This window comes from Aquarana catesbeiana, linkage group LG07 (genome assembly GCF_042186555.1).
Source record: "Aquarana catesbeiana isolate 2022-GZ linkage group LG07, ASM4218655v1, whole genome shotgun sequence".
Classification (NCBI taxonomy): Eukaryota; Metazoa; Chordata; class Amphibia; order Anura; family Ranidae; genus Aquarana; species Aquarana catesbeiana.
Window position 1 is genome coordinate 63,602,232 of NC_133330.1, and position 16,338 is coordinate 63,618,569.

A 16,338-nucleotide genomic window follows, 5' to 3' on the forward strand; every position below is an offset into this window, starting at 1 on the left:
GGTCCCGCGGACTCGATCGCCGCGGGGATACCCGCGATCGCCTCACATCAGCATCTCCCCGTTCTGCCTAGTGACAAGTGTCACTGATCTCTGCTCCCTGTCATTGGGAGCAGTGATCAGTGTAGTGACACTGCTAACCCATCCCCCCTACAGTTAGTAATCACTCCCTAGTACTGACTTAACCCCTTCCCGCCCCCTAGTGGTTGACCCCTTCACTGCCAGTGTCATTTACACGGGATCAGTGCATTTTTATAGCACTGATTGCTGTATAAATGACAATGGTCCCAAATATGTGTCAAAAATGTCCGACATGTCCGCCATAATGTCCCAGTCACAATAAAAATTGCTGATCGCCGCCATTACTAGTAAAAAAAAATGATTAATAAAAATGCCATAAAACTATCCCCTATTTTGTAAACGCTATAACTTTTGCGCAAACCAATCAATAAACGCTTATTGCGAATTTTTTTTACCAAAAATATGTAGAAGAATACGATCGGCCTAAACTGAGGGAAAAAAAAAATATTTATATATTTTTGGGGGATATTTATTATAGCAAAATGTAAAAAATAATGCTTTTTTTCAAAATTGTCGCTCCTATTTTGTTTATAGCACAAAAAATAAAAATCGCAGAGGCGATCAAATACCACCAAAAGAAAGCTCTATTTATGGGGAAAAAAGGACGTCAATTTTGTTTGGGAGACACGTCGCACGATCGCGCAATTGTCAGTTAAAGCGACGCAGTGCTGAATCGCAAAAAACGCTCTGGTCAGGAAGGGGGTAAAACTTCCGGGGCTGAAGAGGTTAATAACAAAGAAAAAAAAACAACACGAAAAAAACAAAAAACAAAGGTTTAGAACCACTTTAAAGGCATGCCATGAATTTGAATGATTTCAGTGCTTCTGCTGTGAACTGAGAATAAATTGCTCCACAATGCCTGCAGCTACAAAGGTAAATGAGGACTTATTTTAAAGCTCACTTGCTGCTTATTAAAGGTCCATTGGCTTGCCATGTGTTGACCTTTAGCTATTTGTTTATTTATTGATAACTGGAGCAATAAAACAAAATTAACAGTTGGATAGATGGAAGTAAAAAAACATAATTTTTAATAGGAGGATTAGGAGATTCGGTGGCTTTTGTCCTGTTGCAGAACTACACGTCCCAGCCTGCCCTGGCTGCCAGAAACTTACATAATCTGGAAGGAGATTGGATCCTGGCTTTCAAGGTCTGCCTAGTAAAACAAACAGACCTTTTCTTCTGTCGGCAGTGAAGAGCCAAACTCAAATTGTTGACTCTTCTCCAAAACACACAGCACAATCTTTACCTTGGGAACACAATTCTGTGTATTACTGAGACCTGCCTATAGCAATGTATGTCTCTGTGTCATTGTTCATTGTGCAAGGAGGGGGGTACATTACCGTAATGCAACCTACAAGACAAAATGTATGAATGCCAAGATCACAGATTGTCTTCATTTAGCCCAAGGACACTAAACAGTGATGGGGCTGGCAAGCCTCTGTGTTTTTTGGTTTTCGATAGTGGCCGCATCCCTAACAACTGTATAACATGTCTTTAAAAAGTGAGAGAAGGTGTTAGCTGTTTTTTTTTTTTTTTTCTTGAATGTGTGTGTTGTATTTTCCAGGCATCGAGTATCTGAAAGGTTTTCGCATTATTCTGGAAGAACTGAAATCCGAGGGGCGGATGTGTCAGCAGATGGTGCTTAAGGACCCCAGGCAGCTAAATTCCAGCTTTAAAAAAGCTGTACGTGCTGTAAAACCAGTTTATGCTATTTGATGTTTTCAATTGTCTCATTATAGCGTATTTTTGTCAAGAGTACCCCAAAAAAAACATACATTATTTTGTATCACATAATTTAACACAAGGACATCAGCAAGTCTCTCTATTATGCCCAGTGAAAGTCTCACTTTTTATACTTTTTATACTTTTACTCAGGTAAAAGTAAAGAATATGGCTCTTTGCATGTGTTTGTGATTGAAACTGTAAGCAGCTGCCCTGTGCCAGCACACTGTAGAGCCAGTCCACTGCTCTTACTGGGTGCAGTTTGGATCTCCAGTGACCCGACAGAACCCCTCCACAGTACTCCAGTTAACAAAGCTCATGTTCCCTGAGCAGCGTTGATGATTGGAGCACTGAGCAGGGTGTGTGTGTGATGAAATGCGGAGTCCCGCGATTAGGCTCTAGTGTGCTGCCAGCCCCGGGTTTTACCTTTTTTTCATGAACACTTAATAAAAGTTTATAAAATGCCATAAACTGAGCTTTAAGGGATAACTGATTTTTGCTATAGTTACCGTATTTATCGGCGTATAACACGCACCCTAATTTTAAGAGGGAAGTTTGAGGAAAAAAAACATATTTTTTAAATAAACAACTTTGAATCAAATTAAGGATCAGTGCCCATCAATGTTCATCTGCAGCCTGATTAATGCCCATCTGCAGCCTGATTAATACCCATCTGAAGCCTGATTAATGTCCTCAGTGCAGCCTGATTAATGTCCTCAAGCCTGATCAATGTCCATCTGCAGCCCATCAATGCAGCTTGATTAATGCCATTTTTTATACTAATTTGCAGCCTCACCATCTCTCATAAATGCAGCCTGAACATCAGGAAATCACCGAGCTGTCATCTCCTCTCCACTCGGCTCTCACTCCACTCTCACGTCACACACACACAATCCTGCCTCCGCCATCGGCATTGGACCAGCTCCTGTGATAGGCAGAACACTGGTCCAATGCCGGTGGCGGAGGCGGGACTGTGTGTGTGTGACGTGAGAACCGAGTGAAGAGGAGATGGTGGCTTGGTGAATTCCGGCGGCACTCGTCCCCCTGTGTAGAAGAAGGAAGAAGATCCTGGATTGCCGCGCTCCATAGGAAAGGCATCTTTATCCAAAAAAATCCAAAATACAATCACATCAAAAAGTGGATGAAACAGGGATCAAGAGCTATTGATCCCTGTTTCATCGACTTTTTGATGTGACTGTATTTTGGATTTTTATTTATTTTTGCAAATAAAGATGCCTTTTCTATGGAGTGCGGCAGTCCAGGATCTTCTTCCTTCTTCCACACATTTGTGCAGAGCCAGCACCTGAGAGTTTGCAGTAGGGCGGGAGCATCTGTTCAGGTGTGGAGGTTTTGGGAGCGGCATTCCCTCTTCATCAGCACTCGTCCCCCTCCAAGGTACGCTGTCGGCGTATAACACACACCCCTGATTTGCCCCCTATTTTCAGGGGCAAAAAGTGGGTGTTATACGTCGATAAATACGGTATTCTTTGAATGGCTCCAGCAACTTTCCAAGCCTTAAGCCTAGTACACACGATCAGAATATCCTACAAAAAATATCATGTTTGAAGTGATCGTACGCTAATCTAATTTTCCGAAGAGACAAACGTGAAAATTTTAGTTTAATCGGTAGAGTTTTCGGACGAAAATACATTAAAATACATTACATTGCTTCTGAATTTTTAATCTTTCGAACGAGAATATTTGTACTTTAGTAACCTATTTGTTTATGATATAAAGACTAGCATGCAAACCCCCCCCCCCCCCCCCCCAAAAAAAAACAGACGATCATTCGTCCGATAATCTCATCATGTGTACTACGCTTTATACAGTACTCAAATGTCTCTAGGTCATGTGACAGCCGTATATTGATTAGGAAAAAGGTACTTAGATGGGTTTTTTTGTTTATTAAAATAAAGTGCCATCATACACATACAAAAATAGAAGAGACAATGTAAAATAAACAGTCTTTCTTTACTATCACTTTAAAATCCTTGTGTGAACTAATGGGGAGATCCACTGTCTCTCTTTGTTCTGGTGACCATTATCACCAAAACACAAAGTAAGGGGAAATTCAAAATGTTACGGTTGTCACTGGAGCAGTAGGTGATCTTTCAATGGGGACACCTATACTTGTGACAACTGTCTTCAAAGAGAATTTGCCCTTTCTTGGATGTCCACCCACTTCCTATAGTGGCTATGGGAAAGTGTGTGGAAACCCAATGTGACAAGACAGCAAAAATAAAAACTTGATTAGATTTTACCCATTCTCCACATTTTCCAAAATTAAGCAAAACAAAAGAAGAAAATTGGCTATAGATGCACTTAAAAACCAACACATGATTCAATATTGCTCCCTTTCTCTGTTCTCATTTTACCATCCTACTGTTTTCAGGTTATGGAGACCCAGCCGTTTATGAACCTGAAGTTTGAGACTGATTACTTTGTGAAAATTGTCCCGTTTCCTTCAATAAAAAACGAAAGCAACTATCACCCATTTTTCTTCAGGACCCGCCGTAAGTTCTGACCTTAATATTGTTCTACCCATACAGTTCCACTGATGTTATATATGTGGTTCAGGTTTTTTTCTGGGTGTTGTATATTAAATAATGAAAGGAGCACTTCGGGCAATGTACTTTGGAGTTCCATTTTTGTGATAATAGAAAATGTCCTTCCATTTTACGCCAACTCAGAATGCCTTTTAAAGACTGGTGTAGAAAGTCTAATGAGAGCACCAGGCCACAGATCTAGGAGGCCACAATCTTTAATTATTATTATTAGTGTCCACTCATAGCAAGGTAACTTAGAACAGCCAACATGTTTTGGGAGCACCAACACACCCCTATTCATCAGGGCTTAAGATTTGGTGAACTTGAAGTAAAAGGACTCAGTTTGGGTAAGTAATGGAAGAGGTAATGAAGATGACAATTGGAAAAGGTGGTTTAGTGGCTGATTCAAGCAGCACTCCTTGGTGTGTTTGATTGGATAGAAGCTGGTACGATTAGAACAAGGGAGCAAGCAATTTACGTTTATTTTCTGATCAGGACTAAAAAAGAGTGGTAAAGATCTAAAATTCCTGTTTATTTCTGTCTGTGACTAGATTGGGGAGATTTGATCTTACTTCCTGTCCATGTGACACCCTATAAGAAAGGGATGGATGTGGTTGTCAAAGGGGCAAGAAGGCACAGACAGCAGTAAAAATAATGCTAGACGTTTTAACCTTTTCTCACTCTACTTAGGGACTTAGGGCAGTAAATGCCTGACAGAGTTCTTAACCCTTTCCCACTCGATCCAGAATTAAATATTTTTTCAGCAATGTTTTTACTGAAATTGGGTTTCATTGCTCCCTCACCCATGTTGAAAAAAAAAAAAAAAGCCTGTCGGTTTATCTAAAGAAATATAATATTACCTAAACCCAAGAAAAAATATGTAATATGTTGCAGCTTACTGGCCCTTAGATGTGGTGGCTGCATTAGTTTCTCAATCTAAAAATATTTTCAGAAAGTACAGAAATTCCTGTTGGTCTTGCAGTGTGCTCGTCACATCCTGTGAGCTGAACTGGCAGCAAAAAAACAATGTTGTCATGTGTAAACCACTTATCCCATCACTTCACGCATAATGGGGATGAACAGCAGACACGTTTGAGGTTCAGGCTGGGTGACTACCATGGTTCCCTCCGTTTTTAGGGTGGAAGATTGAGCGTTGTCACCCAGGCACAGGAGGTGTGTTTTTTACACTGCAAGGTATAAATACAGATTAAAAAAAAAGCTCAGAAAGAAGAAAACTAGTGCATCTGCAGCTTCTAAGGACTGGTGAGATGCTATGTGTTACATTTATGTTTTGTGGTTTTGCTAAGCTTAAATTAAAGGAGAAGTATAGCCAAAGCTATTTTGGCTGTACTTCTCCTGGGGATCAGAGGAGTGCAGTTCGTTCTGCACTTCTGTGGGCCATTTGCCTTGCCCATTTGACCCATGAGCCCGCAGTTGGCCGACGTCACAGAGCTAGTCCAGGCTCTGAAAAGATCCCGACCATATGGTTGGAATCCACCCAGAACCTTGGACCGGCACCTGGCTCAGCCTCTCAGTGATCTGTTAAGAGCCTGAGCCAGTCCCCCCCATCTCCTCCACAACCCAACGTTCCAGTGGGCCCTGAAGGGAAGAGCAGAGAGCCGCTGACTGACAGTCAGCGATTCTCTGCTCAGAGCAGAGGGGAGAACTGAGTGATCAGCGGTGTTTGATAGTTCAGTTCTAACTGTGGAGCTGGAGGGGGACAGATGCAGCATTGGATTGATGTTGCATCCTCCTAGGTTAGTATAAAGTTTGCTTTTTTTTAAAAAAGCCATACTTCTTTTTTGAGGTCAGTGCAACTAATTCCATTTCAGACAGCTCAGTCTCATGTTACATTGAGAGACAGCTGGGTCTGAATGGAACAACTTTGGCTGTGATTTCTCAGCTAACCTGCAGTGCTCTGGCAATCCTTTGTCAAGTGCAAAATATGTATCTATAAAACAAAGATTGTGCACTGCTGTGATGGGTAGGGTGTGTGAATCACAAGACTGGCTGAACAGAATTATAATCTATCTGGTAAAACAGTTCCTATTTATCCTGTTTAGCTGTAAATTTAGTTATTTGTGTGGCGATTCACATTCAGCTGATCTCCATTGCTTATCTAGTCACTTGTCAGTTACTTGGGTGAGACATGTTCCAGTGTAAACACCCCCGGAACAGCATGAGGGGCGCATATTACATTTATCTGCTGTAAACTCCGCTCCCATGTTTGGCTGTTGCATGATACCTCATTGTAAACAGCTGTAAATTGAATCACATGTATTTATGTTAGATGGATCTGTTGATGGAATTCTGGAAACAAGTCAGGGAAAGGATTGCTGGGAGGCTGAATACAGTAGTCCAAAAGCCGCACTCTTATTGCCTCCTCCCCACACTTGTGTCAACCCACAACAAATATGACAGGACCAACTGAGTATGTCCCAGAAAGCCCAAAGCATCAGCCTGCTCAGAGTTCTTCATCCTGGCTGCATTCCAGTCCGATAGCTCATGTTTTCCACAAGTAGACAGAAGAGGTTGCCAGTTTCCTATGCTCTGATCTTCTCTTCCTAAGAGCTTATTGTTTCAAGATTTCACAACCCACTTCACCACAATTCAATAGGTATTGTATTGATGTTCACCTAAACATATGTAGCATTCAGTACACAGTGTCATTCATTGTCATTAATGTTTCCATTTTAGGGCAAGGACATCCTTATCTGCCTGGGGTGAACACACATGGGGAAATGCCTGGGTGCATAAAATTCGTGTAAAGCTGAATCTCCAGTCAGACAAATAAATACATTGGGGGAGATTTACTAAAACTGGAGCACTCAGAATGTGGTGCAGCTGTGCATAGTAACAGTATCAGCTTCTAACTCCGGCTTGTTCAATTGAGCTTTGACAATAAAACCCGGAAGCTGATTGGTTACTATGCACGACTGCGCCAGATTCTGTGTGCACCAGTTTTAGTAACTCCTCCTCTGTTTAAATACATACACTAATCAGCCATATCATTAATTTTGAGTAGGTCTCAGTTTACAATACAGTTCAATACAGAAGGAATTAGAGGGCCCTGCTCATTAGAGCTTACCACCAAAACAGCCCTGACCCATCGAGGCAGGGCTCCACTAGACCTCTGAAGGTATGCTGTGGTATCTGGCACTAAGCCATCAGTAGCAGATCCTTTAGGTACTGTAAGTTGCGAGGAGGGGCCTCCATGGATCAGACTTCCTATAGTGTATCCTGGTGCCATCTCTTCCCCAAGTAAGCAACGCACACTCACCCAGTCATCTACATGTTGTAAAAGAAAAAACATGATTTGTCAGACCAGGCCACCTTCTTCCATTGCTTGGTGGTCCAGTTCTGATGCTCATGTGACCACTGTGGACACTTTTAGCAGCATGGGCACTAGGGTTGCCACCTCATCCCTTTAAACCCGAACACATATTAATTACACAGGTTCTGTGGCTGATTAAGGTGGTAATTAAACTCACTTGGTGCCTTATCTGCATTTAATTAGCCTCAGAACCTGTGTAATTCAAAGGTGTTCGGTTTTAAAGGGATGAGGTGGCAACCCTAATGGGCACCTTGACCGGTCTGGAGCTACACAGCCCCATACACTACTAAATGTGATGCACTGTGTGTTCTGACACCTTTCTAGCAGAAACCAATGTTAACTTTTTTAACAGTTTGAGATGCAGTAGCTCTTCTACTGGATCAGACTACAAGATCCAGCCTTCGCTCTCCACCTGCATCAGTGAGCCTTCGCTGCCAATGACCTTGTCACCGGTTCGTCGGTTTTCCTTCCTTGGACCACTTTTTGTTGGTCCTGACCACTGCAGACCGATGACATCCTACAAGAGCTGCAGTTTTAAAGTTGCTCTGACCCAATCATCTAGCTATAAAAATGTGGCCCTTGTCAAAGTTGCTCAAATTCTTACACCTATTTTTTTCTGCTTTCAACATATCAACATTAGGGACAACATGTTCACTTGCTGCCTAATATATCTCATCCACTTTCACACACCGAAGATGCACCGAAATTTTGTCCGCCTAAACATTTTGTCCGAAAATGGTGTTATTGGCAGAATGCCGATAAGAGAAAAGGTGCTGATGATGGCACCGAAAACACACCACGATTTTGCCACAATTTCCTGCAAATTCGCAGCGATTTTGCCGTGATTTTGGGCTGATTTTACCATGATTACTGTGCTTATGGTGTGTGTTTCATAGGTCATGTGACTCAAAATCCACATCAAAAACATAACATGGGTGCGTTAATAATGCGTTCTTGCTACGTTTTCAATGCATTTGAACTGGGAGGCGTGATTTTTGTGAATTTTTAACTGACCAAAAATGCACCAAGCTGGATTTTTAACACCACAATGGAAGTGCAACGAACCAGTGTAAAGACGTATATAGAATTTAAAGGGATACATTTTTCTTGAGCTTTTCTTGCGCTAAAGGTGCCAGTAATGGCCGACAATAAATTCATATTCATTTAAATTGATGATATTAATTAAAAAGTTAAATATAATACAATTATATATAAAAATATAAATATTTTTTAAAAACTGTCATTTTCGGTTTTGGTTTTTGGCCAAGTGCATCCAGCATTTTCGATTTTGGCACCAAAATTTCCATTCAGTGCACCGCTACTTTCAGGTGCCATTTTAACAAGATAATGAATGTTATTCACTTTACCTGTCAGTGGTCATAATGTTATGGCTGATCGATGTATATGGGATCAATTTTACCTGCCAAAGGGGTTGTATATCTCTTTAAAGCGGGGGTCCACCTATCTATCCTTTTTTTTTTTTTTTGAGTTCATTCACAAACTTTTCTTCTCAGCATTACATACTCACATATTGTGTGTAATATGTCCGCCTGTGTCAGATTTCGTCGGAAAGAATAACTTATATTATTCACTGCAGGCGGTTTCCATCTTCATTGTGGGCATTTGAAGCCCACAAGCATTTATTTCCTGGATGTGGTGAATGCTGTGCTCCCAGCATTCACTGCTCGTTCCCGCACATGCTCAGTGGCATCCTGGGAAGCCTGAGACTAGCTCCCAGGAGTCTGGGAGAGGCTAGAAACACGCCTACTCCCACGGGAGGAGAACCAGGAAGTGCAAAGAAGAATAGAAAAATAAAAGGTAATTACGGCAATTTAAATTTTTTTAAACGGCATGTCAGCATCTAGGCAAGGAAGAGAATACATACAGATATTGTTCAAAATTTGGGTGGAACCCCGCTTTAATTTGTCCTGAGCGTTATGGTGGCCATACATTATTATTTATTTATTACAGGTACTTAGATAGCGCTATCACTTTATATATTATACTTTGCACATTCACATCAGTCCCTGCCCTCAAGGAGCTTACCATCTGAGGGTCCCTAAGTCACATTAATACATACAGTTCCCATTAACCTACCAGCATATCTTTGGAGCGTGGGAGGAATCTGGAGTGCCCAGAGGAAACCCATGCAGGCACAGAAAGATTGGGATTCGAACCATTGACCCCAGTGCTGCTAGGTGGAAGTGCTAACCACTTGAGCTGCCCACGTGGTGCGATATAACACAGTGATCAATGTCAGATTGGAAGAATCCTGGAGAATAAGAAAAAAAATAGAAGACTTGCGAACTGAAGAAGTATGTGAACATTTCCCTTCAATTCCTGTTATAACACAGTGCCAGGAAGTGTAGGGAATTTTTATATGGAGAGTCAAATGGCAATAAAAAAAAATGAGTTGTCCTCCCACACTACAAATAAAAGTTTTTTTTATTTTAATGGTGTCTCTGTTACAGATATTTCTCCTCACTTCCTGTCCTGGTAACCAGAACAGGAAGCAAAAATATCCAAAACAAAGCCTGTAAAAACATTAGTGTATAAACCAAATGACAACAGTGAAAGCTTCTTTAGCTTTGCCATGTAAACAAAACAATGTGAAAACCCTCCAAAATCACTTTATTCCCTCTACTTTGCTGCAGTCATATGATCTCTGTAGCCCAGGGATGTGCAATTAGCGGACCTCCAGCTGATGCAAAACTACAAGTATTATCATGCCTCTGCCTCTGGGTGTCATGCTTGTGGCTGTCAGTCTTGCTATGCCTCATGGGACTTGTAGTTCTGCAACAGCTGGAGGTCCGCTAATTGCATATCCCTGCTCTTCAACCACCAGCGATCTGAGAATAGGGGGACACAAGAAGATCAGCTGCTGTCAATAATCAGGCTGGGTAGGGGTGTGTTAGCGTGCGATGATACAAGCTGATTATAGGAACATGGTGCATCAGCCCAGCGTTCTTCTATAGGTCCCATTAGAGGAAGCAGGGACGCAGACACACCATGTTATCGCACATTGGTTTCTTTGCATAGCATGGTCAGGAAGTATGGCATACTAATAGGGACTGGCAGGATCACCAGTAAGGATGAGCTCCGGCGTGTTCGCACACTTCACGTGCCGAGCCCGCCAGGAAGTCGGCACGGCGCTGCGCTAATCACAGGCAGTGAGACATTGTCCTGATGTGCGGCTGCAGAGATTGGGAAATGTCTCACTGCCTGTGATTAGCGCAGCGCCGTGCCGACTTCCTGGCGGGCTCTGCACGTGGAGTGTGCGAACACGCCGGAGCTCATCCTTAATCACCAGGTATTTAATGGTTATATACCTTCCTACATTAATAGAAGTGGCCAGTATACGGACTGGCAGGGATAGTACAGCGTCGTCCCACATTTTTAAAATGAAGTTTACAAAAAAAAAAACTGATAGTGTTCCAACCATTTCCTTCTCTTTTCGAAACTTTAAAAACAAATTAAACTAAAATATAAGTTGAGACTTCTGGCTGGTTTCATACTTAGCTAGAGAAATGTATGGCTTCATTTTGTATAAGGTGTAGTGTATGGACCGGCTCCACAGAAAACAGCATAGCCTCGATTTGCCAACTGCCGCAGCCAATACAGCAAATCCTATTCTTGAGTTACTGTATGTAGGAGTTTGTTAAGCATAAAACGTTTAATTGCCAAATATTCATCATGCATTTATACTGACTTTTTTTTTTTCCTAGCATGCGAGACATTACTGCAGCCAGACAACTTAACCTGCAGGCCATGTAAGTGATCTCTGTCCCCGAATACTGGACATTGACCTATTCATTTTACATCTGATTGTGTTATTGATTGGAGGGCAGAAATCATTATTTAAGACATCACTAATCCAGTTGTTTTTAGTGACAAGGGACGATAAGAAGAGAGCTGTCCTGTGTAAAACGGTCGTTTTTGTACTTAAGGCCCGTACACACAATCCAAAAATCGGACGAAAAATACCGCTTTTGACGCGATCATACGAAAATCAGATCGTTAGTATAGAGCTTTTGAGAGACGATCACGACAGTTCATCCGATATTATTCGATCAGACAAGCACGAAAATTTTCCTCGTACAATACCAGATCGTACGATTTTCGTTTAGTCAGTGCAGTTGTCGTCCAAAAATACAATACAAATACACTACAACACATGACATCACTTCCGATTTTTTTTTTTTTCTGTCGTACAAGAATTTTCGGGACTTTAGTAACCTATTCAATTTCTACTTGCAACTAGTAAGCGAAAAAATTTGGACGATCTGTCATCCGATTTTCGAATTGTGTATACTGGGCATTAAAGTCTTAACAAAAAAAAAATAATTAAAATCAACAGCTGACTTTTAAAAATAGGACATTCACCTGTCCAAGGATCCAGCGCCATCCTCACCTGGGCCACTCTGACATGTTTGCTTAGGGGAGCCGACTGTGACTCCTTACAGCTTCAGAGCCGGCTTTCCCCTGTGTATGCGTGAGTCGCATTGCTTTGTGAATGGACCCGCAACCTTCTGGGACCTGTGATGTATTCCAGTAGGTTGCGGGCAGAGAGAAGAGAGAGGAGAATTTCCACTCCAATCATCTACGCCAGGGGTCTTCAAACTTTCTAAATAAAGGGCCAGTTTACTATCCTTCAGACTATAGGGGGGCTGGACTGTGGCCAGTGGGAGTGAAAAATGCCCCAGGCTTGGTGGCCACTGGGGGTAGTATAATGACATATTGCTTGTGATCTGTAGGAGGAGGAATAGTGACCCATCATTGGTAATAGTTGGAGGAATAGTACCTCATCGTTGGTGTCAGTGGCAGGAATAGTGTCCCATTATTGATGTCAGTGAGAGGAATAGTGCCCCATCATCGGTGTCAGTGGGTGGAATAGTGCCCCATCATTGGTGTCAGTGGGTGGAATAGTGCCCCATCATTGGTGTCAGTGGGTGGAATAGTGCCCCATCATTGGTGTCAGTGGCAGAAATAGTATCCCATCATTGGTGTCAGTGAGAGGAATAGTATCCCATTTTTGGTATCAGTGGAAGGAATAGTGCCCCGCCATTGGTGTCACTGGGAGGAATAGTGCCCCATCATTGGTGTCAGTGGGAGGCATAGTGCCCCATCATTGGTCTTAGTGGAAAGAATAGTGCTCCTTAATTGGTTTCAGTGGGAGGAATAGTGCCCCGTCATTGATGTCAGTGGGAGGAATAGTGCCCCATTATTGGTCTTAGTCGGAGGAATAGTGCCCCATCATTGGTCTTAGTGGGAGGAATAGTGCCCCTTAATTGGTGTCAGTGGGTGGAATAGTGCCCCATCATTGGTGTCAGAAATAGTATCCCATCATTGGTGTCAGTGGGAGGAATAGTGCCCCATCATTGGTGTCAGTGGGAGAAATAGTGCCCCATACAGCACAATACAATCACTTCCAGCGCTAAGAGGTCCTCTGCAGTTGGATAGGACAGGGACAAATCCAAATGCTTGGCGGATGCAGCCCTCCTACGATAGGGGAATCCAAAATGGGACTACAAATGCAACAAACAAGATGCCATACTGTACAGGATATGTGTACTCCAATTACATCCCCCTTCAGTGCCAAGTTGATGTGTTTCGGGGGCGCACCCCCCTCCTCAGAGCTGGACAAGCTGAAATAATGCCTCATATCAGTAGGAGAGAAAATTCCCCAAGGTGCGGAAAAAGACAAGCAAAGGGCCGAATCTGGCCCACGTCCACAGTTTGGAGGCCACTGGTCCAGACAGTCAGAGTGGTAGTGGGAGCAGGTATCTGCTAAAACTAGGTACTCCATTTTGCTCACAGAATGTTTGACCTATGTTTGTTTTTTTTTTACTCCTGTGCAGATTGGAAACCAAAGAATGTGAATGTCACACAGCAAGGTGTCAATATGCAGGTGTCGTTTGACCACGCCCCTTATAACTTTGGCTTTAATGCCTACTATGTCAACTATAGAATGAAGCACGATGCCTCCTATAAACAGAAGATCTGCAGACAGGTATGGCTAATAATTGTACAATCTTTTTAGCAGATATGTATGTGTGTGTTGTGTCTTCTTCAGATTGTAAATGTGCCATGGAACATTAAAGTGTGTTACAATATACAGCAACATAGTTTTTATAAGAAAAACCTGTGTCATTAAAAAGCAGTCCCCGAGCTCCATTGCAGTGACACTGCCTAGGCTGAGATGATGTCATCAGTATGCCACAGGCAGGAGAAAACATTTATTCGATGTATTCGCCCCCTGTGATTAGACTGTACATTGTAATGCTGTTCCAAGTCACAAGGCGAGAGGCTGAATCAGGGGCTGGTTTGTGTCAGATATTTTCGAATACAACCAACAACTGCACAGGCACCAGCATTTACACCATTGTATAATTTCTGAGCCAGCATCTCAGTCTGGGACAGGAGTCTCCAAACTTTCAAAACAAAGGGCCAATTTGCTGTCCTTCAAATATTAGGGGGGCCGGACTGTGACCAGTGGGAGTAAAAAATGCCCTGACATGGGTGGGAGCAAACAAGGCCATAGGCTTGGTGGTCAGTGGGAGTAAAAAAAAATACACCATTGGTGTCAGTGGGAGGAATAGTGCCCCATCATTGGTGTCAATGGGAGGAATAGTGCCCCATCATTGGTGTCAGTGGGAAGAATAGTGCCCCATCATTGGTGTCAGTGGGAGGAATAGTGCCCAGTCTTTGGTGTCATTTGGGGGAATAGTATCCCATTATTGGTGTCAGTGGGAGGAATAGTGCCCCATCATTGGTATCAGTGGGAGGAATAGTGCCCCATCACTGGTACCAGTGGAAGGAATACCGCTTCATTGGTGTCAGTGGGGAGAATAGTACCCCGTCATTGAGGAATAGTAACCCGTCTTTAGTGTCAGTGGGAGGAATAGTGCCCCATCATTGCTATTAGTGGGTTGAATAGTGCCCCGTCTTTAGTGTCAGTGGGAGGAATAGTGCCCCATCATTGATATTAGTGGGTTGAATAGTGCCCCATCTTTAGTGTCAGTGGGAGGAATAGTGCCCCATCATTGATATCAGTGGGAGGAATCGTGCCCCATCATTGATATTAGTGGGTTGAATAGTGCCCCGTCTTTAGTGTCAGTGGGAGGAATAGTGCCCCATCATTGATATTAGTGGGAGGAATAGTGCCCCATCATTGACATTAGTGGGAGGAATAGTGCCCCATCATTGGCATCAGTGGAAGGAATAGTACCCCATTATTGGCATTAGTGGGAGGAATAGTGCCCCATCATTGATATTAGTGGGAGGAATGGTGCCCCATCATTGGTTTTAGCGGGATAAATAGTGCCCTGTCTTTGGTGTTAGTGGGAGGAATAGTGCCCCATCATTGGTGTCAGTGGCAGTGCCCTGTCTTTGGTGTTAGTGGAAGGAAGATGCCTCGTATAAAGGGAAGGAATAGTGCCTAAGGGCCGGATAAAGGCAAGCAAAGGGCCAGATCCGGCCCCCGGGCCGGAGTTTGGAGACCCCTGGTCTAGGGTGTAGACACTGGCTATATGAAAACCAGAACTAAGGTGAAGGAGTTGCCAGTACTGCGATGTCTGTGAGAGGGAATACATACCTGTGAGTGTTATACTTACACATCATTTAGTTTGTTGCAAATGAAATAAACAACATATCTGTGCCACACCACTCTCTCCGACTTCTTGGACCCCTCTTCATCTCTTTCTCTTCCTTCTTTCTGACCTTTAAAACCCAATTCTAAGGTCCTTCTATGGGATACACGAGGCCCTTTGGAAAAGGTTACCATCTTAGAACTTGTAAAAGTTGTTTTGCTTTTGCTGATTGTCCCCGATGACTTCCCCTGAAGACATCATGCACACCGGCGTTTGAGGCCATCTAATGTAAATTGCAGGCATATTTCTGGCCCAGGGAGTCACAGCTGCTCATAGTAAGGAATGACTGTATGCGGGTATACGCCATGCTCACACACAAGCGGCATTCATGGATTTACCCCTGGCACCTGCATACAGCCATTCATTACTACGGGTGGCTGCGCTCTGCAGCTGTGTCTTCTGGACATGGAAGATCGCCCGCAATTTATGTTGTATGTCTTCATTCACCCATGTGTACAAGGCCTGGCTCTACAAGATATATGTGTATTGTACATGTTGTAAGCAGATCTTTTTTAACCTGTGTCTGACAAAACCAATAACATTCTTTAAAAAAGGGAAAATATATCTAATGCTGATTCAATTTTAACAACAGCTATGATTTTAGAAGCAAAATCCTGTTCGATCTTTATGGTGTATTGATATTTGCTTACAGAATACGGCCAAATCAATATTGTCCATGCTGTAAATTAGCCAGGAAACTTCTAGTAAAATGAAAAAAGTGATAGTTAAAGGGTAACTCCACTTTGTGTGAAAAAATATCACAAATTAAAAAAAAAATATAGCATATACAATGGTGACACAAGCCATATTGTAATCTGCAGTGCTGTAATTGTCTGTAAAATGCAATGCAATATGGCAACCTGGAGGCATTCTGTACACAGATGGTCTACAGAACGCCCCCCCAGAAATATCATTTCCTGCTTGTGTGATTGGCTCACTGATTATACCCAGAAGTCTGTACCAAGAAATGAATTTAGGTTTTGGGCATCCCCTGCAACAAACATTTCAG

General features: G+C 42.7%; 1 protein-coding gene across 1 annotated transcript in view; it reads left to right on the plus strand.

The window, feature by feature from the left end:
* Positions 1–16,338, plus strand: part of IL17RD (interleukin 17 receptor D) — a 113,639-nt gene that overhangs the window by 83,743 nt on the left and 13,558 nt on the right. Inside the window, exons 4-7 of the mRNA XM_073592252.1 lie at positions 1,643–1,761; positions 4,193–4,313; positions 11,406–11,450; positions 13,539–13,690. Coding sequence (XP_073448353.1) covers positions 1,643–1,761; positions 4,193–4,313; positions 11,406–11,450; positions 13,539–13,690 — 437 coding nt within the window. The remainder of the gene's footprint in view (positions 1–1,642; positions 1,762–4,192; positions 4,314–11,405; positions 11,451–13,538; positions 13,691–16,338) is intronic.